This window comes from Hemitrygon akajei, chromosome 9 (assembly GCF_048418815.1).
Source record: "Hemitrygon akajei chromosome 9, sHemAka1.3, whole genome shotgun sequence".
Classification (NCBI taxonomy): Eukaryota; Metazoa; Chordata; class Chondrichthyes; order Myliobatiformes; family Dasyatidae; genus Hemitrygon; species Hemitrygon akajei.
Window position 1 is genome coordinate 46,474,931 of NC_133132.1, and position 26,765 is coordinate 46,501,695.

Genomic DNA, 26,765 nt, shown 5'->3' on the forward strand with positions numbered 1-26,765 from the left:
AATTTAACTGTGCTTTTCAGTAATCATGAAAAGCCATAATAGAGCTGGAAATAATAGCACAGACAAATTACTGTCGTTTAACGATAAATATTGTCATAGAGGAAGTATGAAGGAGTGAGGGGAAATAAAGGACACCTGTAAAACAAGATTTTCACACAGAGAATGCCAAGTATGTATAACAAGTTACCAGAGGAAATGGTAGCTGCAGGCACAATTACAATGCTTAAAAGACATTTGGACATGGACAGGAAGCATTTAGAGCGATATGGTGTAAATGCTTGCAAATGGGGCAGCACAGATGAGCTGTGCTGCAGGGCCATTTCCATGCTGCATAACAGTTTTACGTTTTCTTATGATACAAAACTAGGTGGGATCCTGAGAATAGTGGAGGATGTAAAAAGTCTTAAATGCCAGATAGACAAGCTCATTAAGTGGCAGATTCAATAAAAATTGGAAAAATGTGAAGTTATCCACATTATTCCATCTGTGGGACTACACTTGAGTTTTTTGGAGCATATAAGAACATATCCTATTAAGATTTCCAATAATTAAATAAAAATAAAATAGTTAAAAAAGTTTAGAATTTAAATAATTAAATAAAACTTTCAATAATTAGACAGTGCAGGAGGGATTTTGAAAGTCTGATTGAATGGTGGCACAACAACAACCTCTCATTCATCATGACCAAAACCAACTATAGGAAGAGGAGGTCCATGAGCTAGTCCTCAATAGGGGAGGTCAGTAACTTTAAATTCCTTGACATTATCGTATCAGAGGATCTGTCCTGGGACCAGCACTGAAGTGCCATCAGAAAGAAAGCACAACAATGCCTGTATTGAGGTTTGCCCAGAATTGGTATGCCATCTAAAACTTTGACAAACTTCTAGATACTGGAGAGTATTCTGACTGGTTGCATTACAGAACTGGGAACATTAATGCCCATCAATAGAAAAGTCTACAAACATTGGTTGTTTGTCAATCTTTGTGTGTAGTTTTTCATTTTTTCTTTTGAATTTCTGTTCTACCGTGAATGCCTGCAAGAAAATGAGTCTCAAGGTAGTATATGGTGACATATACATAGATTGATAATAAATTTATTTTGAACTTTTAACAGCATTTTCATTGACTTAAGAGGCATGGAGCACTTCTGCCTGGTTGAGGAGTCTAGACTAGGGATATGGGAGAGACTATTAACTGAGGCAAGGAAACATTTCTTCATCTAGGAATCTCTGTTAGGTACTTGTTATGCTGCTGCAACTAAGATCTTCATTGAACCTCTCCGTACATGTACTTGTGCTTAATACAAGAAATTCAACTTGAATTGTTGAATTCTCTACCACAGAGGCTGCAGAGGCTTAGTCATTCAAACTAGAGATCAGTTAATTTTCTAGAAATCAAGATATATGGAAATAATGCAAAAAAATTGCATTCAGACTGAAGATAAGCCACAATCTTAATAGCAAGGAAAATTTAAAGGAGCATATGGCTTAATTGTCCTCTTATTCTGAAGCCACTGTAAATACCTCAGATTTTTCATGTGTTGGGTTGTGCCAAAATTGTGGATTTTCATGGAGAATATTACACTCTCAAATTATTTAATTGACCACATCATTCATGACTGCTTGAGGGTCTCTCAGTTACTTGTGAAATTACTTAACTTCATCTATTTGCATAATGTTTTAATAGTTAATAAGCTATTTATCATCCCTGTTATATTTCATTTTCAGTTTACAGATGCTCCTAGAATCCTCTTCTGAATTTATTTCTTGAATTAGAATTGTTCCTTACCTCAGTGGTAATGGTAGAGTGAAGAATAGGCTGAGCGACTGACTACAAGGTATAACAAATTACAGTTCTGCTGCTTTTCTACAATACTTATACTATAGATGTACAGCTTTGAGCTGTTTGACAAGTCATTAGCCTGACAGCAGAGCCACACAAGTTGATGAAGATTGCCCTGATTGCGGCATGGTTGATCTCTCCACAACTGTACAAATTTGGTGGGGAAATATCCTGGGCCATCAAAGAAGATGATCAGCTAAGATCAAATTTAAGAACAGAACCACCATTTTAATATCTCTTGTTGATGGTCTGAATTGTTCATGTGAATTGTGCAGAGTCAATAAGTTCAGAGAAAAAATTTCACACAGACAAATAAAAATAACATTCCCCTTTGTGTTTTTGTAGTAGTCTTTATAATGAGTTATGATTTGTTTGTGTCAGTGATCTCCTTATTCTGTTACTGGCTTGAAATGTTTTCTCATTGTCAACAGGCTATTGATGTATGAACAGTGAAAAGAATTAAGGATTTCAAAATAAAGAGAAAATTAGTTAATTTTTTCCCCTGACAAGATTACTCACATCCTCAATGTCCTCTGGAAGAGCTTCTTCCTCATCATCATGAAGAAATTGTGCTGTTGCCGTTGGTTGTAGACCCATGAATTCCAATTTATACATTAATGACTAAAGGGCAAAAGAAAATACCTAAGTAACATTCTGAACAAATCGATCTTGTTTAAAATACTTCTACAAAAACTCAAAAATGGCTGCAAGGAGAAGAGAGTTTTAGGAAATGCACTGTTGTAAATTTGTTATGAATTGAAAGCTGGGATTTTAAAGTAATTTTTCAAAAAACTTCAAAATATGCTCTTTAAAATGTAAACCCTTACAAAAAGAAAATGCTCATTTAAAGAAAACCATTGTCTAGAATAGGGGAAATTCATTCAAATACGGAATACTGATTACAATTATTTCCAAAAATAGTTAAGAGAAAATCATGTTGCACAGCGGCTGGTAAAAATGAGCAGCAGCTAAAACCTCTAATTTTGATATTATATTTAAGTATTTTAGGTTATTAATGCAGAGTAGAAGTATTCCAGGCACCTGGGGCTGTTTTATTCATACTCTCCAGTCTTCTAAAAGCAATTTATCCAAGAATAAGCTTCCCTAATTTACTAAGTATCATTAACTCCTCTCATCCATGACTGACTCAGGAGCAAGTTCAGCTCTAAAGACCTAAATAAAACATGAAGACTAACATTTCAATGCAGTAAGAGGCAGTGTAGCATTATATGAGATGCATCTTCTGAATAGAAATATAGCTATCACTTCATATGGCACTATTCATAAGATCACCTTCTGGCAATTAAATATTCCTCAACTTCTATATCAAAAGTACATTATCATCTGTTTAATAATCTGCGTGTGAACTTGCTATGCACAAGCTGACATCTGTTTATCTACATTGCAGAAATGGGTATACTGTATATCAAAATGTACTCCATGAATATTTGGAGGCATCCTGTGGTTATGAAAAGTAATTTTTAAAAAAATCTTGGCTCTATGACTCCAATTACACACTTATCACAATAAGACTTTAATATTTTAAAAAATCTGTAAGTTTGTTATTTTCAAAATCTAATTAGCAATATCTTTTACTTGTTTCACTGATATAGCTTCAATAATTTGTTCCCTAAAAATAGCATTTTACCCTTTCTTACCATACCAAGTCATCAATGGATTTTGCACTAATTGTCAATAGGGTCCTTGCAAGATAAAGAGATGCTTGAAAAGGCATTAAAATGGTTTACATCCCAAATAAGCCAAATGTTAAAGCCCTTAAAGCCACCAGTAACTCACAATATGGCTACCAAGGAGATAAAGACTCCAAAATCATCATCTGGATAATCACAGACCACAATGCATACATGTATTTGTGCATATTACAATAAACTTGACTTTGACTGTTTGATCATAGGCTGTGACCTAGAACTCAATTTATGTTGGTAAGAGCAGAAATGCATCATGAAATGCACATTTGAAAGAACATCACATGCCAAACATAACCTCTGGTTCTACCTTATCCTTGATTATTCCATTGCACTGCTAAACAGTTTTCTTCAAGCCACTTCAGTTAACCAGTCATCTGTGTAACATCAGGAACTGTTTATCAAATGTCCCTATGTTTCCTGATACACTTCTCAATGTTATTCTCCAGTTTCTCTGTAACTTTACCACTCTCTATCTCTATATACAGCTACAACCATTGTGCTCCTCCAACTCTGACCACATGAAAATCCTCAGTCCTAATCTTCTCTATCCTTAGACTTCTCCTTGCTCCTTTACGTTAATCCTGAAAATCTAACTCTTTGTTCAAAGAATTATCATCTGGCATAATAGTATCGCCAAAGAAGTAATAATCCAAGTCTGTTCCTAAAGTGGAAAGGTTCCCTCCTCCTATGTTTAATGTTTATAGCTCATGAGAAAAAATGATTGTCTATACCACATTTCCAGGAGGCATATAAAAAGTGAGGTGTGATTAGAAACAGTACAGATGCTGGAAATCTGATACAAAAACAGAATATCCTAGAGATACTCAGCAGATCAGGCAGCATATGTGGTGAGAGAAATAAAGCTAACGTCACAGATCAATATTCACTAAAGTAGGTGAATATCAATTTTCCTGATTTGAATTCTTCTGCCTTTTCCTAACCCTAGTGCTGTGATTATTTCCATTACTAACACTTTTGACACCTTGGTGTCAAATTCTATTTGACAGCACTCCAATGAAGTTTCTTAAGACCTTTCATGAAATTATAACAGCTGTTTAAATACAAGATGTTAAATCTGGAGGTACTGCACACTTACAGTGAAAGCAAATGATTGGGGCTGGGCACTTCTAAAATGGTGGACATCATTTGAAGAAGATGGTTATGGGCAAGGGGACAGAATGTAGCCAAAGTATTTAAAAATAGCGTCATAGTGCAAGAACAAGAACAAGAAGAGAGATAGAAGTAGCCTTTGAAATATTGGTGGAACAATATGGTTGGCGACTATAGAGGGTCAATCTCCAGAACAGATCTTTTTAGCACTACCATGTAATTCACAGCAATGGATCATAGAGAGATAAAATGTTTGTCAAAAGCCTGGTGTTTGTTCTTTGGTGAAGGTTGGTTACCTACAGAACAATTACTCCACTCTCTTCAGCAGGATCTATGACAATGCAAGGACTGAACATAATGGAGAAGACTAGGAAAATACAGAGGGAGGGAGCAAATGAGTGAAATAGAAAAATGGAGACAATTAATGTTGCACGAACAATAAAGAAATGACCTAGAAAGTACAAGAGGCCATGAAACATTTCCATCCCTTAATGTTCTGGTCATTGGGAATCATAGACATATTTTTTCTCCACAGGTGCTGCCTAACCACTGAGTATTATCAGCATTCTCTTTATTTTAATTTGTTTTCAAAACATGATTCAACTAAGCACACAAAAGTACTCAGCATTAATGCTCTACTTGGTATTTGCAGACATTTCTAACCTCTCCCTACCTCAATCTGAGGTTCCCACCTGTTTTAAGAAGGCTATTATCATCCCGGTATCTAAGAAAAATAAGGTAATATGCTTGAATGACTACCACCCAGTGGCTTTGACAGCCACCATCATGAACTGCTTTGAGACCATAAGACATAGGAGCAGAATCTGGCCATTCAGCCCATCAAATCTGCTCCACCATTCCATCATAACTGATCCCAGATCCCACTCAACCTGCCTTCTCGCCATATCCTTTGATGCCCTGACCAATCAGGAAATGATCAAATTCCACTTAAATATACCTATGGAATTAGCTTCCATGGCAGTCTGTGGCAGAGCATTAAATGGATTCACCACTCTGGCTAAAAGAATTACTCCTTACCTCTGTTCTAAAAGGTTGCCCCTCAATTTTGAGACTGGGCCCTCTAGTTCTGGATACCCCCCACCATAGGAAACATCCTCTCCACATCCACGCTATCTGGTCCTTTCAACATCCGATGGATTTCAATGAAATCCCTACGCATTCTTCTAAATTCCAGTGAGTACAGGACCAAAGCTGCCAAACACTCCTCATATGTTAACCCCTTTGTTCCCTGAATTATCATCATGAACATCCTCTGGACTCTCTCCAATGATAACACATCCTTTCTAAGATATGGGGCCAAAACTGTTGACAATACAAGTGCAGCCTGACTAGTGTCTTAAAAAGGCTCAGCATTATCTCCTTGCATTTATATTCTATTCCCCTGAAATAAATACCAACATTGTATTTGCCTTCTTTACCACAGACTCACCCTGTAAATTAACCTTCTGGGAGTCTTGCATGAGGACTCTTAAGTCCATCTGCACATCTGATGTTTGAAGCTTCTCCCCATTTAGGTAATAGTCCGCACTATTGTTCCTTTTACCAAAATGCATTATCATACATTTCCCAACACTATATTCTATCCACCACTTTTTTGCCCATTCTTCCAATTTGTCTAAGTCCTGCTGAGATTTCTTCCTCAATGCTACCTACCACTCCACCTATCATTGTATCATCCACAAACTTTGCCACTATCTTTGAGCATGGAACACATCTGCTCTGGCCTCCCAGACAACTTTGACCCACTGCAAATTGCTTACTGCTGAAACAGATTCACAGCAGACACCATCTCCTTGTCCCTACATTCATCTCTGCAGCATCTGGCCTATAAAGATATCTACATTAGATTATCATCCATTGCCAACACCTTCACACTCAATACCATAAATCCAAGCAAACTCATCTACAGGCTGCTAAACCTGAGACTCAACACCCTCCGTTTGCAACAGGATCCTTAACTTGCTGACCAACAAACCATAATCAGTAAGGATAAGCAGCAGCACCTCCACCATAATATTCCTCAACGTTGATACCACACAAGGCTGCATCCTCAGCCCCCCATTTCACTCATACCTGCAACGCCAGGTTCTGCCCTAACTCCATCTGCAAGTTTGCAGATGATACTATTGTAGGAGATCAAATCTCAAATAAATATGAGTCAGAGCACAAGTTTGTGACTAGTGGCATGGTGTTATGACAACAACCTTACTCTTGATGTCAGCAGAACAAAAGAGCAGGTCAATGACTTCAGGAAGTGGAGTGCTGCAAATGCTACCTGCTTACATCAATAGTGTTGAGATTGAAAGGGTTGAAAGCTTCAAGATTCTAGGAGTGAATACCATCAAAAGCCTGTCCTGGTCAAACCATTTAGATGTCACGCCAGTGCCTCTACTTTCACAGGAGGCAAATGAAATTTAGCAAGTCCCCTTTGCTCCTCACCAATTTTTTATTGATGTACCATAGAAAGCTTGATGCATTATGGCTTAATAAAGCAACTGCTCTGCATGAGACCTCAAGAAACTATAGAGAGTGGCAGGCACAGCTCAGCACATATTGGAAACCAGCGTTCTCTCCATGGACTCTGTCTACACTGCTCACTGCCTTGGTATAGCAGCAACATAATAAAACACCACACTCATGCCAGACATTCTCTCTTCAACACCCTTCCATGGGCAGAAGATATAAAAGCCTGAAAGCACGTACCACCAGGATCAAGGACAGCTTCTATCCCACTGTTATAACACAATTATACATTCCCTAGCATAAGATGGACTCCTGATCTCTCAATCTACTTTGATATGGCTTTGCACCTTACTGTCTGCCTGCACTGCATTTTTCCTGTAGCCGTACCACTTTATTTTGCTCTTAGTATTTAAATAAAAAATATAACACATCTATATACGATAGGTAAGCATATGCCTAACTACAGTAAAGGTAAGCATGCCATAGGCAAACGTGCTGTGAATAAAATGATATTGAATCCTAAAATGCTTGAAAACAACTTCTTACCATCAAGAGTTCATTGGGTTTTCTGTTTCCATCCAGCTCTATCAAATACTGAGAATCATGATCAGCCATATAATCCTGCAATTTTTTTCAGGAGAATAGATATATTTATAAAAGCTTTAACAAAAGTGTAAACTGATACATTTCACTTCTGTGGTCCATAAATACAATCAAACCGGAAAAAACTTGCATGAAATTATTCCATACCTCTAAAGGCCTCAGCAATTTGTCTTTGTAGAGAGCTACTCGCTTTTCAAAGGTTGAGAGGAAGTCTTCTGGTCTCTTTACCAAACGTGCAACAAGCTCTGGGGTCACTTCTGATTTCTCTTCCTAAGTGAAAATTTTTGATCAAATATATTTTATAAATACCTCAAGCTTTAAAGATGATTCAGATGTGAGTAGGCTTGGAATAAAACTGCAGCAAAATAAAATTAAACATTAGTATTTTACCACAGATACACAAGAGACTGCAGATGCAAAAAAAACCCACAAACTAATGAAGGAACTCAGTGGGTCAGGCAGCATCTGTGGAAATAGAAGGATGGTCAATGTTTCATATCAGCACCCAATATCAGGACAGCACAAGAGACTGCAAGTGCTGTAATCCCAGAGAAAACAAGCTGGTGAAAGAACTCAGTAGCTTTGGTAGAGGCAGAGGGAGTGACATTGATGTTTCAGGTTGAGATTCTGCATTAACTGTTCATTGCTAATATTTGACCAAGTAAAAATCGAAAACACTGCAAATGCTGGAAATCTGAAAGAAAGATAGAAAATGTTGGAAAAACTCAAAAAAAGAGAAAAAATCTTTGATGGGGTGGTCAAAATGGCTTAATGGCAGCAATGGCTGTGATAAGATTATGATAATTTAATATGTTAATGCAGGGAGGCAACATCTGTGGAAAAAGAAACAGTTAACATTGTGGTTGAGGTACCCTCTTCAGATCTGAGAAAGAGAAATGTAAGTTAGTCTAAGGAACAGTGAAGTTAGAGGATTATAAAGCAAAGGAAATACCTCTGATACAATGAAGTCATGTGGTAGGTGGGATCAGCCAAAGTATTTGGTTATGTAACAGCAAAACAGAATATACACAGAGATAAAGGAAAAATACAGTGCAGGGAAAAATAATTCTCATGTAGACAGGAAGAAACAGTATGTTATCTAAAGTTGGAGAGTTCTATACTGTGTTTAAAAGGCTGCAAAATGTCTAGAGCTATTGCTCCTCAGGTTTGCTTTGAGTCCTGTTAGAAGTGCAAGAGGTTACAGATGCGAAAGTCAAAGTGGGAGTATAATGATAAATTAAAAAGTGGCAGATAACTGGATGTACAGCATCATTCCTGTGGACTGATTGCAGGTGTTCAACAAACAGATCATCCACACTGTACGAAAGTACACAAAATACTGTAGAAACTCAGCAGGTCAAGCAACATCTATGGATGGGAATAGATATTTCAGGCCAAATCCCTTCATTTGTTAGTTTGTTAGTTCTAATAGAAGACTATAGTGTGAAAACTCAATGCAGTACACTGGACTGAAAGAAGTGCAAGTGAATTACTACTTCACCTGGGTCTCTGGATGATGAGAAGGGAATAGGTAAAAGGCAGAAGTTGCATAAAGCCTTTCACAAGTACAACTAACATATATGTAGCATGAACATCAGATCAGAATCAGAATCAGGTGTATTATCACCAGTATGTGACGTGAAATTTATTAACTTAGCAGCAGCAGTTCAATGCAATACATAATATAGCAGAGAGAAAAAAAATAAAACATAATAATAAATAAACAAGTAAATCAATTATATATATTGAATAGATTTTAAAGAATGTGCAAAAACAGAAATGCCATATATTAAAAAGAGTGAGGTAGTGTCCAAAGATTCAATGTCCATTTAGGAATCGGATGGCAGAAGGGAAGAAGCTGTTCCTGAATCATTGAGTGTGCGACTTCAGGCTTCTGTACCTCCTACCTGATGGTAACAGTGAGAAAAGGGCATGCCCTGGGTGTTGTAAGTCCTTAATATTGGACACTGCCTTTCTGAGACACCGCTCCCTAAAGATATCCTAGGTACTTTGTAGGCTATTGCCCAAGATGGAGCTGACTAGATTTATAACCTTCTGCAGCTTTCTTCAGTCTTATGCAGTAGCCCCATACCAGACAGTGATGCAACCTGTCAGAATGCTCTCCATGGTACATCTATAGAAGTTTTTGAGTGTATTTGTTGACATGCCAAATCTCTTCAAACTCCTAATAAAGTATAACCGCTGTCTTGCCTTCTTTATAACTACATCAATATATTGGGACCGGGTTAGATCCTCAGAGATGTTGACACCCAGGAACTTGAAGCTGCTCACTCTCTCCACTTCTGATCCCTCTATGAGGATTGGTATGTGTTCCTTTGTCTTACCCTTCCTGAAGTCCACAATCAGCTCTTTCGTCTTACTGACGTTGAGTGCCAGGTTGTTGCTGCGGCACCATTCTACTAGTTGACGTATCACACTCCTGTACGCCCTCTCGTCAACACCTGAGATTCTACCAACAATGGTTGCATCATCAACAAATTTATAGAAGGTATTTGAGCTATGCCTAGACATACAGACATGTGTATATAGAGAGAAGAGCAGTGGGCTAAGCTCACACCCCTGAGGTGCACCAGTGTTGATTGTCAGCAAGGAGGATATGTTATCACCAATCCACACAGACTGTGGTCTTCCGGTTAGGAAGTCAAGGATCCAATTGCAGAGGGAGGTACAGAGGCCCAGGTTCTGCAACTTCTCAATCAGGATTGTGGGAATGATGGTATTAAATGCTGAGCTATAGTTGATGAACAGCATCCTGACGTAGGTGTTTATGTTGTCTAGGCGGTCTAAAGTCATCTGGAGAGCCACTGAGATTGCATCTGCTGTTGACCTATTGTGGTGATAGGCAAATTGCAACAGGTCCAGGTCCTTGTTGAGGCAGGAGTTCAGTCTAGTCATGACCAACCTCTCAAAGCTTTTCATCTCTGTCAATGTGAGTGCTACTGGGTCATTATAGTCATTAATGCAGTCCACATTATTCTGCTTAGGCACTGGAATAACCGTTGCCTTTTTGAAGCAAGTGGGAACTTTTGCCCATAGCAGTGAGAAGTTGAAAATGTCCTTGAGTACTCCCGCTAGTTGGTTGGCACAGGTTTTCAGAACCTTACCAGGTACTCCATTGGGACCTTCTGCCTTGCGAGGTTCTTCAGTGACCCACTTAAGAAATGGGTCACTTAAGTGGGTCACTAAAGGAGTATTTAAAAAATTGGATAAATTAAATAAAATGGCAGGTGAGTGAAAGATTGATCGAATATGAAAACTCTGAAACTTGCAATCCAACAATTCAGAATTCCCGAAATTTCAGCATCAGGCCTGCACTCACCTTCCACTCAGGTCTGCTGGTCCAGCACTCCTTTTCTATTCACCATATCACATTCTCCTAGCACTCAACAGATGTCTGATTCTATGCTTTCCTTCACTGTTATCCTAGTTATAGTTTGCATAGTTTCTCATCTGCCAGGGCCCCAGTTCCCAAGCTCCCTTTCACTCAACAGAATTTGGGATCCCTTGCTCTCTTACTGCTCACTGGAACCCTGTTTACTGTGTTCCAACTGCTCACCTGATTACTGTTGACTACCTTAGCTTGCAATTTTCCTGGTTCTATTTTCCAGATAAACTTAATAGGTTTGTTAAGATATTATTGTGCAATATTGTTTTAAATAAGTGAATTTGAAGTGAGTTGGAATAAGCATTAAATAAGACTGCGTAGTCTAGAAAATCTACAAGTCCAGTGGCATTCAGATCCTGACTGTGCTGGATTAACAGCTTTACTGAAGTAGGTTTTACAGGGTGCTACAAAGGACAGAGAGATAGGGTGAGGCAGTTCTGGCAATCACACTGCAAAATACTGCATATTTTGGAAATATAAAAAATTATTTAAAAATTCTAAAGGTATTCATCAGTGAATGAAGAAAAAGAAATAATATTTCAGGTTAATGAGCATTCATTCAAAACATGATTTCTAAACCTCTTTTTACAGACTATTGCTTGGCCTGTTGAATATAAGGGATATAGAGTTTATAAAGTTTGTAAGAATGAGAGATGCAGCCTTAGTGAATTTTTAAGAAATAAGGATGGGAATTTTAATAATCAAGCTGCAGCCTGATAAGCAGTTACCATTATTGTGCCACTCTACTGTCTCATTAACTTACAGTACATACCCAGCCTGCCTCTGGGTGTTTATGTTACACTGGACAACAAAAAGTTTGCTTCCCGAATACTTCTGAGTGTACCTTATGGATTTTGGGTTACCGATCATGAAAATCACCATGAAATTTCCTTATCTCGCACCATTTTTTGAAATTGCCTGTAGTTGTTATTTCAATTCATAATTCAAGTCAGAATAACTGATGCCAAGATTAAGGAAGGCATTTTTGTTGATCCACAAATCAAAAAGGTTATCAGTGACATACAATTCAAAGAACTTCTGGCGGAACCGGAGAAAATTGCATTGAAGGCATTCAAGGACATTGAAAATGCTCTTGGCAACTACAGCTGGTAGACAACATGCTTCCATGAAGTTCAACATGTCATTAAAGATTCATTTTCTCAAAATCTTGGTGCTGTCAGTGAGAAATGGTATCGGGGCAACTGGAATCCATCAACATTGGCTGATTATTTTTGGGTACTAAGTGAGAAGCCTCAGACACTGAGTATAAATGAAAATCATCACCAAAACATTTTTAGCTTAGTTGAACTATTGGAAAGCATCAGCACCATTATACAATTAAATGCATTGTATTCAATAAAAGTTAATTTCTTGTTTCTCCAAATTCCTACACGATACAAGTAGTCTGAAATTATATTTTGAGTTCAGCTTAGAGAAGTCTATCATAAATGAAAAAAAAATTCTGAGGATGCAACACATCTGAAAAAAATTATTCTCAAATATTCTCTACTTCTTAACTCCCATAATACTAATTTATGAATTCCATTAGCAGATAATCTGGGGCTCTGAGAAAAACTCTACACTTTCTTCTTTAGTTCTATACTTCCACCAGTGGTTGCAATGTGAACTATGTACAAAATATAAACACGAGAAAGTCCGCAGATGCTGGAAAATCAAAGCAACAAACACAAAATTCTGGAGGAACTCAGCAGGTCAGGCAGCAAAATAAACAGTCAACATTTCTGGCTGAGACCCTTCTTTGGGATTATGTACAAAATACACCTGAACTTTTATGACTGCACTTCTGCACCCTTAAAGAATAAGGAAATACCATCACCTGCTGGTTTGCCTAAGTGTCATATAATGCATAGAGCTGAAAATACATTAAAGATCAAAATCTTAGAATTGGCTAGTCAACAGCCCTGTGGAAGTATCTTCATTACATAGTCTGTAGCAGTACAAGGTGGTGCCAAATGATTTTTCCACTAGTGACTGGTGATAGCAATAAATGCTGTCCTTGTATTATTGCACATATCATATAAAAGGATAATGCATTGAACAGGAAAAAGGTAGGAGGGGAAAAAGCCTACTTCTTCCATCTCTTCAAATTCTTCCTCTTCCTTTGCTTCTTCCTCATTTTCTTTTTTCTGTTGTTCTCTATCTGCCTTGTCAGGATTCCATTCCACCTGTTGGTATATCCTCCCAGTTATGGGGTCTTGACGTTGCCCAGACACACGTTCACACAAGTCACCATCAGGACACTAATAATAAATTTAAAAGAAACGTTGTATCATTTTCTCTGTATATCATTCTGTATTAAGTTACATTTTAATCATATCTTAATTGTTTAAATTTCTTCTCTTATTTATGTTTGATCATGAAGTAATATGGAATAGGATGGGGTAGAAACCACAAAGAGTGAGAGAAACAAACCTTCACTAAATCAAAACAGTCAAAATTTAATGCTTCTAAATTTTGTTATCTAAAAACTATCACAAATAATTTCAAACTATTAAGAGCATATTAATATTGAAACTCAAATGCTTGAAACATTTAAAAATAACATTAACAAGTACCTCATTCATGTATTGATACCTCACTCTATTGAAATAAATAGCAACACAATCCTTCCAAAAGGTCCAACTATGCACAAGATATTTGCATGGATTTCCCCACCATAAATGGTAGACAATCTCCACAACTTCCTGATGGCACAGCAAACCCCATATTTAACTTCTGAGGCCAGTTGCCAAAAACAGCAGCTAACATCTGACAGTAAATCAAGATTTCTACATTGCATGTATGTACAAACGTTTGTACATGGAAATCCCAAGAATTATGCAAGGGGACATTGGTAGTTTCATTGACAATCCCCTGCACAATCTATGACATTAAATTACTGAAGATAGTTAACAACATAAACTAAATGGACAAAACTGTAGCAAATAAATTTTAACATAGATAAATTTGAGGACATCTACTTTACATCTAAAAAATATCATATGCACTTTCTAAACAATGAAATGTTAGAACCAGTACTGGTCCAATGATTCTTTTGAACACTTACATACATTAATAAAAACCTCTGGGCAACTACATAAATAATCAGTAAGGTTAATGGAAAGCTGATCTTTCAATATCAACTTAAAGTATTGCCAAACTCTACAAAAGTGCAGTTAGAGTGGAAAGTGGCCAGTGAGTGTGTGGGCCAGTGAAGGAGTGGAGATTTGAGGCTTTGACTCGAGAGACTTCGACGAGAAGAGGCAGAGGACGAGTTTGTTCCCAGTTAGCCTTTGCAGTGCCTCCTGAGACAGCGATGTGCCTCTCCTGTGAGATGTGGCAGTCTTGGGGGAATTCCCCTCTCACGCAGAGTCACATCTGCCAGAAGTGCATGAGGCTGGGCGATCTGGAAGACCGTGTGAGGAATCGGGAGCAGCAGCAGGATGACCTTTGACTCATAAGGGAAAATGAGGCAGTCATAGATGACAACTACAGGGAGGTAGTCACACCTAGGCTGCCGGAAGCAGGTCGTTAGGTGACAGTCAGAGGGGGGAAAGCGAAGATGATTAGACAGGTAGTGCAGAGCACCCCTGCAGCCATTCCCCTGAATGATAAGTTTACCGTCCTGGATACTGTTGGTGAGAACGACCGACCAGGTGTGAGCCATGGTAGCAGGGCCTCTGGCACTGAGTCTGACCCTGTGGTGCAGAAGGATGGGACGGAGAAGAGGAGAGCTGTCATCATTGGAGACTCTATAGTCAGGGGAGCAGACAGGAGATTTTGTGGATGTGAGAAGAACACACGCATGGTTTGTTGCCTCCCGGGAGCCAGGGTCTGGGATGTCTCTGATCGGGTGCATGACATCCTGGTATGAGAGGGAAAGCAACCAGAAGTTGTGATACATGTTGGTACTAATGACATAGGCAGGAAGAGGGATGAGGTCCTGAAGTGTGAGTTTCGGGAACTAGGCAGAAGGTTGAAGAACAGAACCTCAAGGGTGGTGTTCTCAGGATTGCTGCCAGTGCTACGCGATAGTGATGGTAAGAATTGGAGGAGATGGCAGTTAAATGCGTGGCTGAGGAGTTGATGCAGGGGGCAGGGTTTTGGGATCATTGGGATCTCTTCTGGGGAAGGTGAGACCTGTACAGATTGGATGGGTTGCACATGAACTCGAGGGGGAGCAATATCCTTGAAGGTAAGTTTGCTAGCATGGTTCGGGAGGGTTTAAACGAATTTGCAAGGGGAATGGGACTCGGAGCGATAGAGCAGTGAAAGAAATGCATGGAATAAAGCCAGATCTAACATATAGAGAGGCTTTGAGGAAAGAGAAGCAAAATAAAGGGTGTAAAGGTAGTAAGGTAGAAGGGCTAAAGTGTGTGTACTTCAATGCAAGAAGCATCAGGAACAAAGGTGATGAACTGAGAGCTTGGATACATACATGGAATTATGATGTAGTGGCCATTACAGAGACTTGGCTGGCACCAGGGCAGGAATGGATTCTCAATATTCCTGGATTTCAGTGCTTTAAAAGGGATGGGGGGGGGGGGGAAGGGGAGGAGGGGTGGCATTACTGGTCAGGGATATTATTCCAGCTACAGAAAGGGTGGGTAATGTAGCAGGATCCTCTTTTGAGTCAGTATGGGTGGAAGTCAGGAATAGGAACGGAGCAGTTACTCTACTGGGGGTATTCTATAGGCCCCCCTGGTAGCAGCAGAGATACCGAGGAGCAGATTGGGAGGCAGATTTTGGAAAGGTGCAAAAATAACAGGGTTGTTATCATGGGTGACTTTAACTTCCCTAATATTGATTGGCACTTGATTAGTTCCAAGGGTTTAGATGGGACAGAAATTGTTAAGTGTGTCCAGGATGGATTCCTGTCACAGTATGTTGACAGGCCGACTGAGGGAATGCCATACTAGATCTAGTATTAGGTAACAAACCGGGTCAGGTCACAGATCTGTCAGTGGGTGAGCATCTGGGGGACAGTGATCACCGCTCCCTGGCCTTTAGCATTATCATAGAAAAGGATAGAATCAGAGAGGACAGGAAAATTTTTAATTGGGGAAGGGCAAATTATGAGGCTATAGGGCTAGAACTTGCGGGTGTGAATTGGGATGATGTTTTTGCAGGGAAATGTACTATGGACATGTGGTCGATGTTTAAGGATCTCTTGTAGGATGTTAGGGATAAATTTGTCCCGGTGAGGAAGATAAAGAATGGTAGAGTGAAGGAACCATGTGTGACGAGTGAGGTGGAAAATCTAGTCAGGTGGAAGAAGGCAGCATACATGAGGTTTAGGAAGCAAGGATTAGATGGGTCTATTGAGGAATATAGGTTAGCAAGAAAGGAGCTTAAGAAGGGGCTGAGAAGAGCAAGAAGGGGGCATGAGAAGGCCTTGGTGAGTAGGGCAAAGGAAAACCCCAAGGCATTCTTCAATTATGTGAAGAACAAAAGGATGACAGGAGTGAAGGTAGGACCGATTAGAGATAAAAGTGGGAAGATGCGCCTGGAGGCTGTGGAAGTGAGCGAGGTCCTCAATGAATACTTCTCTTCGGTATTCACCAATGAGAGGGAACTTGATGACAGTCAGGACAATATGAATGAGGTTGATGTTCTGGAGCATGTTGATATTAAGGGAGAGGAGGTATTTGAGTTGTTTTAAATACATTAGGACAGATAAGTCCCCGGGGCCTGACGGAGTATTCCCCAGGCTGCTCCACGAGGTGAGGGAAGAGATTGCTGAGCCTCTGGCTAGGATCTTTATGTCCTCGTTATCCACGGGAATGGTACCGGGGGATTGGAGGGAGGTGAATGTTGTCCCCTTGTTCAAAAAAGGTAGTAGGGATAGTCTGTGTAATTATAGAACAGTGAGCCTTACATCTGTGGTGGGAAAGCTGTTGGAAAAAATTCTTAGAGATAGGATATCTATGGGCATTTAGAGAATCATGGTCTGATCAGGGACAGTCAGCATGGCTTTGTGAAGGGCAGATCGTGTCTAACAAGCCTGATAGAGTTCTTTGAGGAGGTGACCAGGCATATAGATGAGGGCAGTGAAGTGGATGTGATCTACATGGATTTTAGTAAGGCATTTGACAAGGTTCCACATGGTAGGCCTATTCAGAAAGTCAGAAGGCATGGGATCCAGGGAAGTTTGGCCAGGTGGATTCAAAATTGGCTTGCCTGCAGAAGGCAGAGGGTCGTGGTGGAGGGAGTACATTCAGATTGGAGGGTTGTGACTAGTGGTGTCCCGCAAGGATCTGTTCTGGGACCTCTACTTTTCGTGATTTTTATTAACGACCTGGATGTGGGGGTAGAAGTGTGGGTTGGCAAGTTTGCAGATGACACAAAGGTTGATGGTGTTGTAGATAGTGTAGAGGATTGTCGAAGATTGCAGAGAGACATTGATAGGATGCAGAAGTGGGCTGAGAAGTGGCAGATGGAGTTCAACCTGGAGAAGTGTGAGGTGGTACACTTTGGAAGGACAAACTCCAAGGCAGAGTACAAAGTAAATGGCAGGATACTTGGTAGTGTGGAGGAGCAGAGGGATCTGGGGGTACATGTCCACAGATCCCTGAAAGTTGCCTCACAGGTAGATAGGGTAGTTAAGAAAGCTTATGGGGTGTTAGCTTTGATAAGTCAAGGGATAGAGTTTAAGAGATGCGATGTAATGATGCAGCTCTATAAAACTCTGGTTAGGCCACACTTGAAGTACTGTGTCCAGTTCTGGTCACCTCACTATAGGAAGGATGTGGAAGCATTGGAAAGGGTACAGAGGAGATTTATCAGGATGCTGCCTGGTTTAGAGAGTATGGATTATGATCAGAAATTAACGGAGCTAGGGCTTTACTCTTTGGAGAGAAGGAGGATGAGAGGAGACATGATAGAGGTGTACAAGATATTAAGAGGTATAAATAGAGTGGACAGCTAGCGCCTCTTCCCCAGGGCACCACTGCTCAGTACAAGAGGACATTGTTTTAAGGTAAGGGGAGGGAAGTTCAAAGGGGATATTAGAGGAAGGTTTTTTACTCAGAGAGTGGTTGGTGCGTGGAATGCACTGCCTGAGTCCGTGGTGAAGGCAGATACACTAGTGAAGTTTAAGAGACTACTAGACAGGTATATGGAGGAATTTAAGGTGGGGTGTTATATGGGTGGCAGGGTTTGAGGGTTGGCACAACATTGTGGGCCCAAGGGCCTGTAACGTGCTGTATTATTCTATGTTCTATGAACCTACCTGGAATACTATGAGCATTTTCTTCAAACCATATTTTAGGAATAATTTATTAGTGTTGAATGAAATTTAATCTAGATTTACCATATCTAAACTTTGAAATGGATTAAATTATCAGGAGTTCCTATTAGATCATGAACAAAATATTGCAGATGCTGGGAATTGAACCGAAACAGAAAATGCTACAAGCCAGACCAGGCACCACTATAACAGAAGAAATGAAGTTAACGTTTCAGATATTCTGCTTCCAGGTCAATGACCTAAATTTTTGCACACTTCCAGCTTTCTACCAGCACAATTATTCTAGTGCTAATCCTATCATAAGTTGGATAGTTGGATATTAGCAGAGTTAATTCACCAGGATGTTTACTACAATGGAGCAGTTCAGTTATGAGGAGAACTTTGATCGGCTATTTTTTGTTTCCCTTGAAGCAAAGGATGCTGACAGGAGAACTGATTGAAAGATGTAATATAATGAGGGGCAAAGATATGCAGATAACAAGAACATTTTGCCCATAGCATAAGTGATTGGGTGTAAAAGACATAGGCATAAGGTAGGGGGTAGGAGGTTTAGAGAGAATCTGAAGAAGAAGGTTGGAGTCCAGAATACCCTCTCTGCAGAGCTTAGGAAAGCAGAGGTTCTCATAATATTTAATATGTATTGTTTTGAGATGAGTACTTGAATAACTAAGGTATAGAAGGCTATGGAGCAACTTTAATAAATGGGATTAGCGTAGATTGGTACTTGACATTTAAAAAGACATAAATAGACAAGACATGGAAGGATAGGCACCTAATTGAGGCTAATGGCTTGAAAATCACGGGCCATGACAAACATTATTAGACTCAAATGGGCCAAATGGCCTAATTCTGTTCCTATGTCATATGGTCTTAATACAGAGCCAGAATGGACCAAAGCAATTTGGGGATTTGAACACAAGCTTTAGTATTTAAATATGATAGCATTTGACAGTCAAGACTATTGTTGAGCTTAGCGACAGTAAATTAATGACTGAGTATTCAATGACACAAATGCTTATCATATTTAATAAATTCAAGACTGTCACCACAATTTTGTTACTTACCAAGCAAAACACAAAATTTTACAAGAAGATTTGAGTTTGTTTATCAATTTAGTAGTTAAATCATTTTACCTTAATATTAATAATGAAGTCAGGATTTAGATTCAGATTTTTTATGATCTCTATTTGCTCTGGAATTCCCAAATACTCCTCAGACAAAGATGGAAATCCACACAAAACGTAGCCTAAAAAGATTCATCATGAACTGTTAAAATTGTGCTTAAATATGTAAAATGTATTAACTTCCAAACCTGTACTCCTTTCCCGCTTGTTATATTTTTTAAAGGACCTAATAATTCAACTTGTTTAGGGCACCCAGACCTGCTGAAAACCCTACATCATTTATTGCTTTAAGACTTACATTTGCTTCCATAATGAGAATTGCCAAGGCACCTTTGAAAAAACCATTCTTTTGTCTATTTAAGAGGGAATTTGACAGCTTTTCCCTGTCACTGCTGGGTGCACAAATCAACACTGTTGTTCATTTGAGATTGATATGCAAAAAGGGATCGAGTACTTCAAGTATGAATGTTAAAAAATCTGGCCATTCAGTCCTTCATGATTGCTCTTTCTTTCAAACAGATATGGCATATCTTTCAGCATATTGCTATTCCCCTGCACTAAACTCACACCTCCTTTTTCCCTTAAGACCTAAAAATTTAGTAATCTATACCCTGAATATAATCAGAAGCAGCTTGGGAAATGATTCCAAAAGTTGCCTATATTCTGAGTGAAGAAATTTCTTCCCATCTTTGTCCTGAATGGCCAACCTTGTACAGAGAGCTCTGAAATTAAATGCGCCGGCCAAGGGAAATATTGTCTTTGCATATACTCTATGAAGCTCTGAAAGTCTGCTCCACTATTCAATAATTCTTGATTTATTATCCTTCTCATCCCCATTCTGCCTTCTTCCTGTAATCCTTGATGCTCTTGAGTGGTGTAATGAATTAGGCATGATGGAATGGCGGAGCAGACTCAAAGAACCAAATGGCCTAATTCTACTCCTGTGTCTAATGGTCTTATAGTCTTACTTTGGTTACAAAAAGAACAGTAGGAAGTTGTATGGTGCTGACATACAAAGCGGTATTCACAAATATTCCCAGGTAACATATAGATAGAGCATGAAATATGAAAGCATGTGATATGTTGGCCCTTATTCCAATTGGATTTGAGTCCAAGAGTAGAGATGATGTGCTTGAATTACTTAGGCCCTGGATAGACATCATCTGAAACACTGAGTACAAATCTGTTCTCCCTAGATATGGAAGTGTACACTTGCAAAGATCAGTTGTATTCACCATATACTTTTAGTGTATTAGGAATTTGCTGCAATGTGTTGATGTGACATACAACAGAAACGGCATTCAGCAATTAAAAAGAACAAAGAATTAGACAAAATAAATTTAGAACTACAGTTATGGAAGAAATATGCAAAATATATAAATATCAGCTTGTATTTAAAATGTAAACAGCATTATAAAATAATGCTGACAATTTGTTGTTACCCATTATGCTAGTTACATACTCAAAAACTCTAACAGGTTTATCAAACATAATTTACTCATCATAAATTTATATTGGCTGCCAATCTTATAACTTGCAAGTGGTCTATTACTATTTCCTTAAAGATAGATTCCACATTTTTTCCACTACTGATATCAGGCTAATTGGTCCATAATTTCATACTTTCTCCTTGCTTTCTTTCTTAAATAGTGGGTCTCCTTGCTTCCTTTCTTAAATAGTGGGGTTACATTTACAACCTATCAATATGTATGAACTACACTCAATTATATGGAGTTCTGGAAAATGACAATCATTGCATTCACTGTCTCAATGCTGTCATCAGGCCCTGGAAATTTAATGTCTTCCAGTATCATTAACTTGTCAAATACAATTTTACTTTGACAGTTGCTAATTCCTTTCAAATTCTCATTCACTCTAAATCTGTAGTTCACCCTATTTTTTTCAGGAGTTTTTCGGTGACTTTTTTCATGAATAAAATAATTGTGTAATTTTCCTGGCATTTTTGTAAAGTACTTAACTTTAGATACTCTTCTGCTTCCTGGGTATTCATTGATTTTAAAAAATATATAAGCAACCAAAATTTGTTTAGTCATTAGCATCTTTGTTGCTGTGGCCAATGAACCTGCATCCTCTTCCTGAACCCAAGGTTTTCAAATTGGCAACCAGTTAGATCTGAGATGATTGCTTCCAATCCTAGTTTTCAAAACCCTCTTTCTACATCTGGTAATGCAATGACTTAGCTTATTTTTGCAAAATTTTTGAGAACAAAGTGCAACTGAAGAAATGCTACTAGGCACCCTGGCTTATCCTGACAACGTTGGCTTTATTTTGAGTTGGATCAAACCAGATTGTGACGGGAGATGGCATGGTGAATGACTGACATGGAAGTCATAAAAAAAACCAACCAGGTCAACTTAATGGGATAAATTTTTTAAAACTGTTCCTCACCAGAATCTGTGCAAGTGTTTCATACTATTTACCTTGTTTAAAGCTCTAATTAGCAACAAAGTTAGCTTGCCTTGAGTAAGATTTTAGTCATCATACCCACAACACAAACCAAACAGATCTAAGCGCCTTTTAATCCCAGCACTAAATTGGCTGTTTATCTTAAATTCCTAAACAAAGCCATTCAATGTCAGGAAATTACAGGAAGGATATTAATAAGGTTGAAAGAGTGCAGAGAAGGTTTACAAGGATATTACCAGGACTTGAGAAACTGATGTAAAGAGAAAGGTTGAATAGGTGAGGGCTTTATTCCCTGGAGTGTAGAAGAATGAGGGGAGATTTGATAGAGGTATATAAAATTATAATGGGTATAGATAGAGTGAATGCAAGCAGGCTTTTTCCACTGAGGCTAGGGGAGAAAAAACCAGAGGACATGGGTTAAGGGTGAAGGGGGAAAAGTTTAAAGGGAACATTAGGGGGGGCTTCTTCACTCAGAGAGTGGTGAGAGTGTGGAATCAGCTGCCAGATGAAGTGGTAAATGCGGGCTCACTTTTAACATTTAAGAAAATCTTGGGACAGGTACATGGATGAGAGGTGTATGGAAGGATATGGTCCAGGTGCAGGTCAGTGGGACTAGGCAGAAAAATGGTTAGCCACAGCCAAGAAGGGCCAAAAGGACTGCTTCTGTGCTGTAATGTTCTATGGTTCTATGTCCTTCCCTCCCATATTGTTACAACATTCTCCAGTCCTACATCATCTGTATTCTCTCATCTGCTGATTCTTTGTCCACCTCAGTCCATTTAACAGTTAGTTCATTTGTATAATTCTTTCAAGCTTTTCTTTTGCTTTCCGGCCTTTAAAAGTTTTCTCAAATCAACTTCCAGGTAAAACTTTCAGTTAACTATCATAAGCTTGGCGTGATGTTTATTTACTTTTTCTCCTCTGTAAAGATCCATAGGGCATTTTCTACATTAAAAGTATCATTTTTAATTCTACTCACCACGATGACGAACTTCTGGGGAGCAGAGTTTGTCCAACATCAAATTAATTACAAGCTCCTCATAGATACTTTCACCTCTAAGTAAACATTCATGAAACTGCAAGAAAACATGCTTTTTTAAAACTGTTTTCTAATAAAGTTGGTCAGCTATTTATAGCAATACATGATAAATTTTAAATTAATGTATTCAGTATTGCTGTTATTCTGGGGATTAGAGTTCATAAAAGGGAAAAAAACAAACGATTAAAATTCAAAATATATAGTTATAAAGAACAATGTATGATTAAAAATGGTGGGAAATTCCAACTAATGTTTCATGCACTTGATTATTCAAAAATTGAAATGGAATAAATTTTTGACAATTTGATTTTTTTCTCATAAATTAGAAAACTATTATTAATGAAATACCCATACTTATGGAACTCTGAAGGCTGGTATCAGAAATGCAAGGCTGATACAAGATGCAGAGTTTTCACTTAAAGTAATAGGCTTTCCAGAGAAAAAAAATCTGTTTTAGTGCCTTTAGTTAGAATCATCCCACTGCTGCCTATAAGGTGTACGACTGTTCTCCAAGTGGCTGTGTGGGTTTCCTCCGGATGCTCCAGTTTCCTCCCACAGTCCAAAGACGTACCAGTTGGTAGGTTAATTGGTTGTTGTAAATTGTCCTATGATTAGGCTAGGATTAAATCAGGGGATCGTTTGACAGCATGGCTCAGAGGGCTGAAAGACCCCATTCCAAACTGTAGCTCAATAAATAATTAAATAAACAATAAATGCATTTTTCATTTTAAATTTTATTATTTAAACGACTTGGATTTTCAGATAAAATCAATTTCATAATCCACCCCAACACGTGAAGTATGTTTGAACATTCTGTTTTTAAAAAAAATATTCATTTTTTCTTTTAGTAAAATGATTTTGATAGTGGTGTGTGTATGATGATGAACCCATGCAGACTACGCAAAGAGAGTGTTCCATTAGAGAATGGTCAAAAACATGTAAAATGAAGGACAAAGGTTACAGAGGGAGAGAATGTGACAGATTTTTTTTCTCCAAAGAATCGAAACACGGGAGTGAAAATGGAGTAAATCGGAACTTACAAAATTGTATTGTATAAATACTTGGCAGAAAATATTCTTTTGAACAATGAAAGAAGAGCAATGGAATGGAACTAATGGGATTGCTCTACAAAAAGCTGATGTGGATTCTATAAGATGAAGTGGATACTTCTATACTGTAACTATACTTGTGCCATATTAATACAAAACAATATTTCTTTACCATTTTCCCTGTTTCTGTGTTTTGATCAAGGTTTTGCTGTATAAGTTCTTGAGCTGCAATCAAAATATCAATTATAAGTGATAACAGATATTTTAAAAACACACACATTTTATTATAAAATCATATTCAGGTTAATACTTACGTTCAACTAATATTGATTTCCATGCCTCTGCTAAGCTTTTAGCTAGAGTTTGTTTCCCAATGCACTGCAAAAAATGCACAGTTGATATTTATGATTCAGTACTTATCAATTTCTGATTTGTAAAGCTATTTAATTCTACAGAAGTTACTAGATATTATAAAAATCTTTTAATGTAAAATTTGGATAACATTTATTTCAAATGTAAACATACTTTATTTAACAATTTGTTGTAATACCCATCGGTGGCATTATAAATTGTAACACTCTAGACATTGATGCAGCTGGTAAAGCAAGTTATGATAACAAATATCACTGTCCTATTAAAGGAAACATACATGGTTTTTGTAAATGAATTAGCGGACTTGACAGTGAAGTAAGAATAAACAGACAGGGATATTAAGAATTATTTGACCTGCTAGTTCCAAATCAGCAAGCTATATAATAGATAAGGCATAAAAGGGCATTGGCTTATTTATAAAGTAATTAACCTCTCGAGAACCGTGGAGAAGATTGATAGCTTTGGAAACATTAATGGTTACTGCAGGAAATGTGGCTTCTAATAATAACAATCCTGTTGAGCATAAATAATATTTGAAAGCATGTAACTCTGGTTGATTAGCTGAGTCAAACATATTTTCTAAAGCAACGCACACAAAATGCTGGAGGAACTCAGCAGGTCAGGCAGCATCTATGGAAAAGAGTAAACAGTCAATGTTTCAGGCCAAGACCCTTCTTCATAGATACTCTTTTCCAAAGATACTGCCTGACCTGCTGAGTTCTGACCTTCTTTGCAAATGCTCAAACAAACTTGTGCACAAGTGTATTTGAGTAACTGTTAATTACCGTGTGTGTGGAGAATGGCTGACTCCTTCAAAACCATCCCTAACACAATCAATCATACTTAAAATTATTATCATAACTAAAGTTCAATATATTTTTCAGTATTATTTGGAATAATTGAAATTACTTACTGGTTTTCCAACAACGAAAAAACATGTAGGCTTTGACAACAAAAGCTCTCTCTCAGATTCATCTTCATCAATTATGTCTGTATACACCAGTGGTGCTGGCTTATGTTTTTCTGCTTCCATGTCACTAACATCCTATAGGTAAAAATAAAACTGTGTTACAGAGTCATAGAGCACTATAGAAAAAAATGCTTAGATAAATAGAGGGCTATGGGTAACCCTAGGTAATTTCTAAAGTAAGTACATGTTCAGCACAGCATTGTGGGCCAAGGGGCCTATATTGTGCTGTAGTTTTTCTATGTTTCTCTGGCACAGAAACAGGTCCTTCAGCCTATCTAGTTGAAGCAGAACTGTTATTCTGCCAAGTCCCATCAACCTACACCTGGACCATAGCTCTCTATATCCCTCCTATCCATGTACCTATCCAAACTTCTCATAAATGTTGCAGTCGATCCCACGTCTACCATTTCCACTGGCAGCTCGTTCCACACACTCACACCCTCTATGTAAAGAAGATCCAGGTTACCGTTAAATATTTCATCTTTCTCCCTTAACCTATGACCTCTAGTTCTAGTCTCACACAAGCTAGAGGAAAAAGGCCTGCTTGCATTTACCGTATTTATACCCCTAATAATTTTGTTTGTCTCTATCAATTTCCCCTCATTCTCATATGCTCCAGGGAATAATGTCCTAACCTATTCATTCTTTACGGAAAACTTAGGTCCTCAAGCCCTAGCACATTCCTTGTAAATTTTCTCTCTACTGTTTCAATCTTATTTATATCTTTCCTGAGGTAGGTGACTAGTAAAGCACACAGTACCCTAAATTGGGCCTCAACATCATCATATAAAGGTTCAATGTAACATACCAACTCCTGCACTGAATACTTTGATTTACAAAAGTTAATGTGCCAAAACCTCTCTTTATGATGCTATCTACCTGTGATGCCACTTTTAAGGAGTTATAGATCTGTATTCCCAGATCCCCCTGTTCTACCACACTCCTCAGCACTCTACCATTCACTGTGTAAATCCTACCCTGGTATGTCCTCCTAAAGTGCAACACCTCACACTTGACTGCATTACATGCCATTTTTCAGCCCATTTTTCCAGCTTGTCCAGATCCCGCTGCATGCTTTGATAGCTTTCCTCGTAGTTTACTGCACCCCCCAATCATGGTGTCATCCATAAATTTGCTGATCCAGTTAACCACATTATCATTCAGATTGTTGATATAGATGACAAACGATAATGCACCCAGCACTGATCCCTGCAGCACAGCACTAGTCAAAGGCCTCTGGTCAGAGAGGTAACCATCTGCTACCACTCTTTAGCTTCTCCCAATTTACTACCTCATCCTGAATGCCAAGCAACTGTGCCATTTTTGACCAGCTTCCTGAGTGTGACTTTATCAAAGGTCTTGCTAAAGTAAATGTAGACAA

At 38.4% G+C, this 26,765-nt stretch overlaps 1 protein-coding gene across 3 annotated transcripts in view; it reads right to left on the reverse strand.

The window, feature by feature from the left end:
- ak9 (adenylate kinase 9) overlaps window positions 1–26,765 on the reverse strand; it is a 162,248-nt gene that overhangs the window by 120,994 nt on the left and 14,489 nt on the right. For all 3 annotated transcript variants that reach the window (XR_012100217.1, XM_073055891.1, XM_073055892.1), the window contains exons 2-10: window positions 25,328–25,459; window positions 24,357–24,420; window positions 24,215–24,267; window positions 22,934–23,030; window positions 19,537–19,649; window positions 13,245–13,415; window positions 7,896–8,018; window positions 7,692–7,766; window positions 2,362–2,463 (exon numbers count right to left, since the gene is read on the reverse strand). Coding sequence is in view for 2 of the 3 variants with exons in the window: in XM_073055891.1 (XP_072911992.1) it covers window positions 2,362–2,463; window positions 7,692–7,766; window positions 7,896–8,018; window positions 13,245–13,415; window positions 19,537–19,649; window positions 22,934–23,030; window positions 24,215–24,267; window positions 24,357–24,420; window positions 25,328–25,459 (930 nt within the window). In the remaining variant the exon portion in view is untranslated. The remainder of the gene's footprint in view (window positions 1–2,361; window positions 2,464–7,691; window positions 7,767–7,895; window positions 8,019–13,244; window positions 13,416–19,536; window positions 19,650–22,933; window positions 23,031–24,214; window positions 24,268–24,356; window positions 24,421–25,327; window positions 25,460–26,765) is intronic.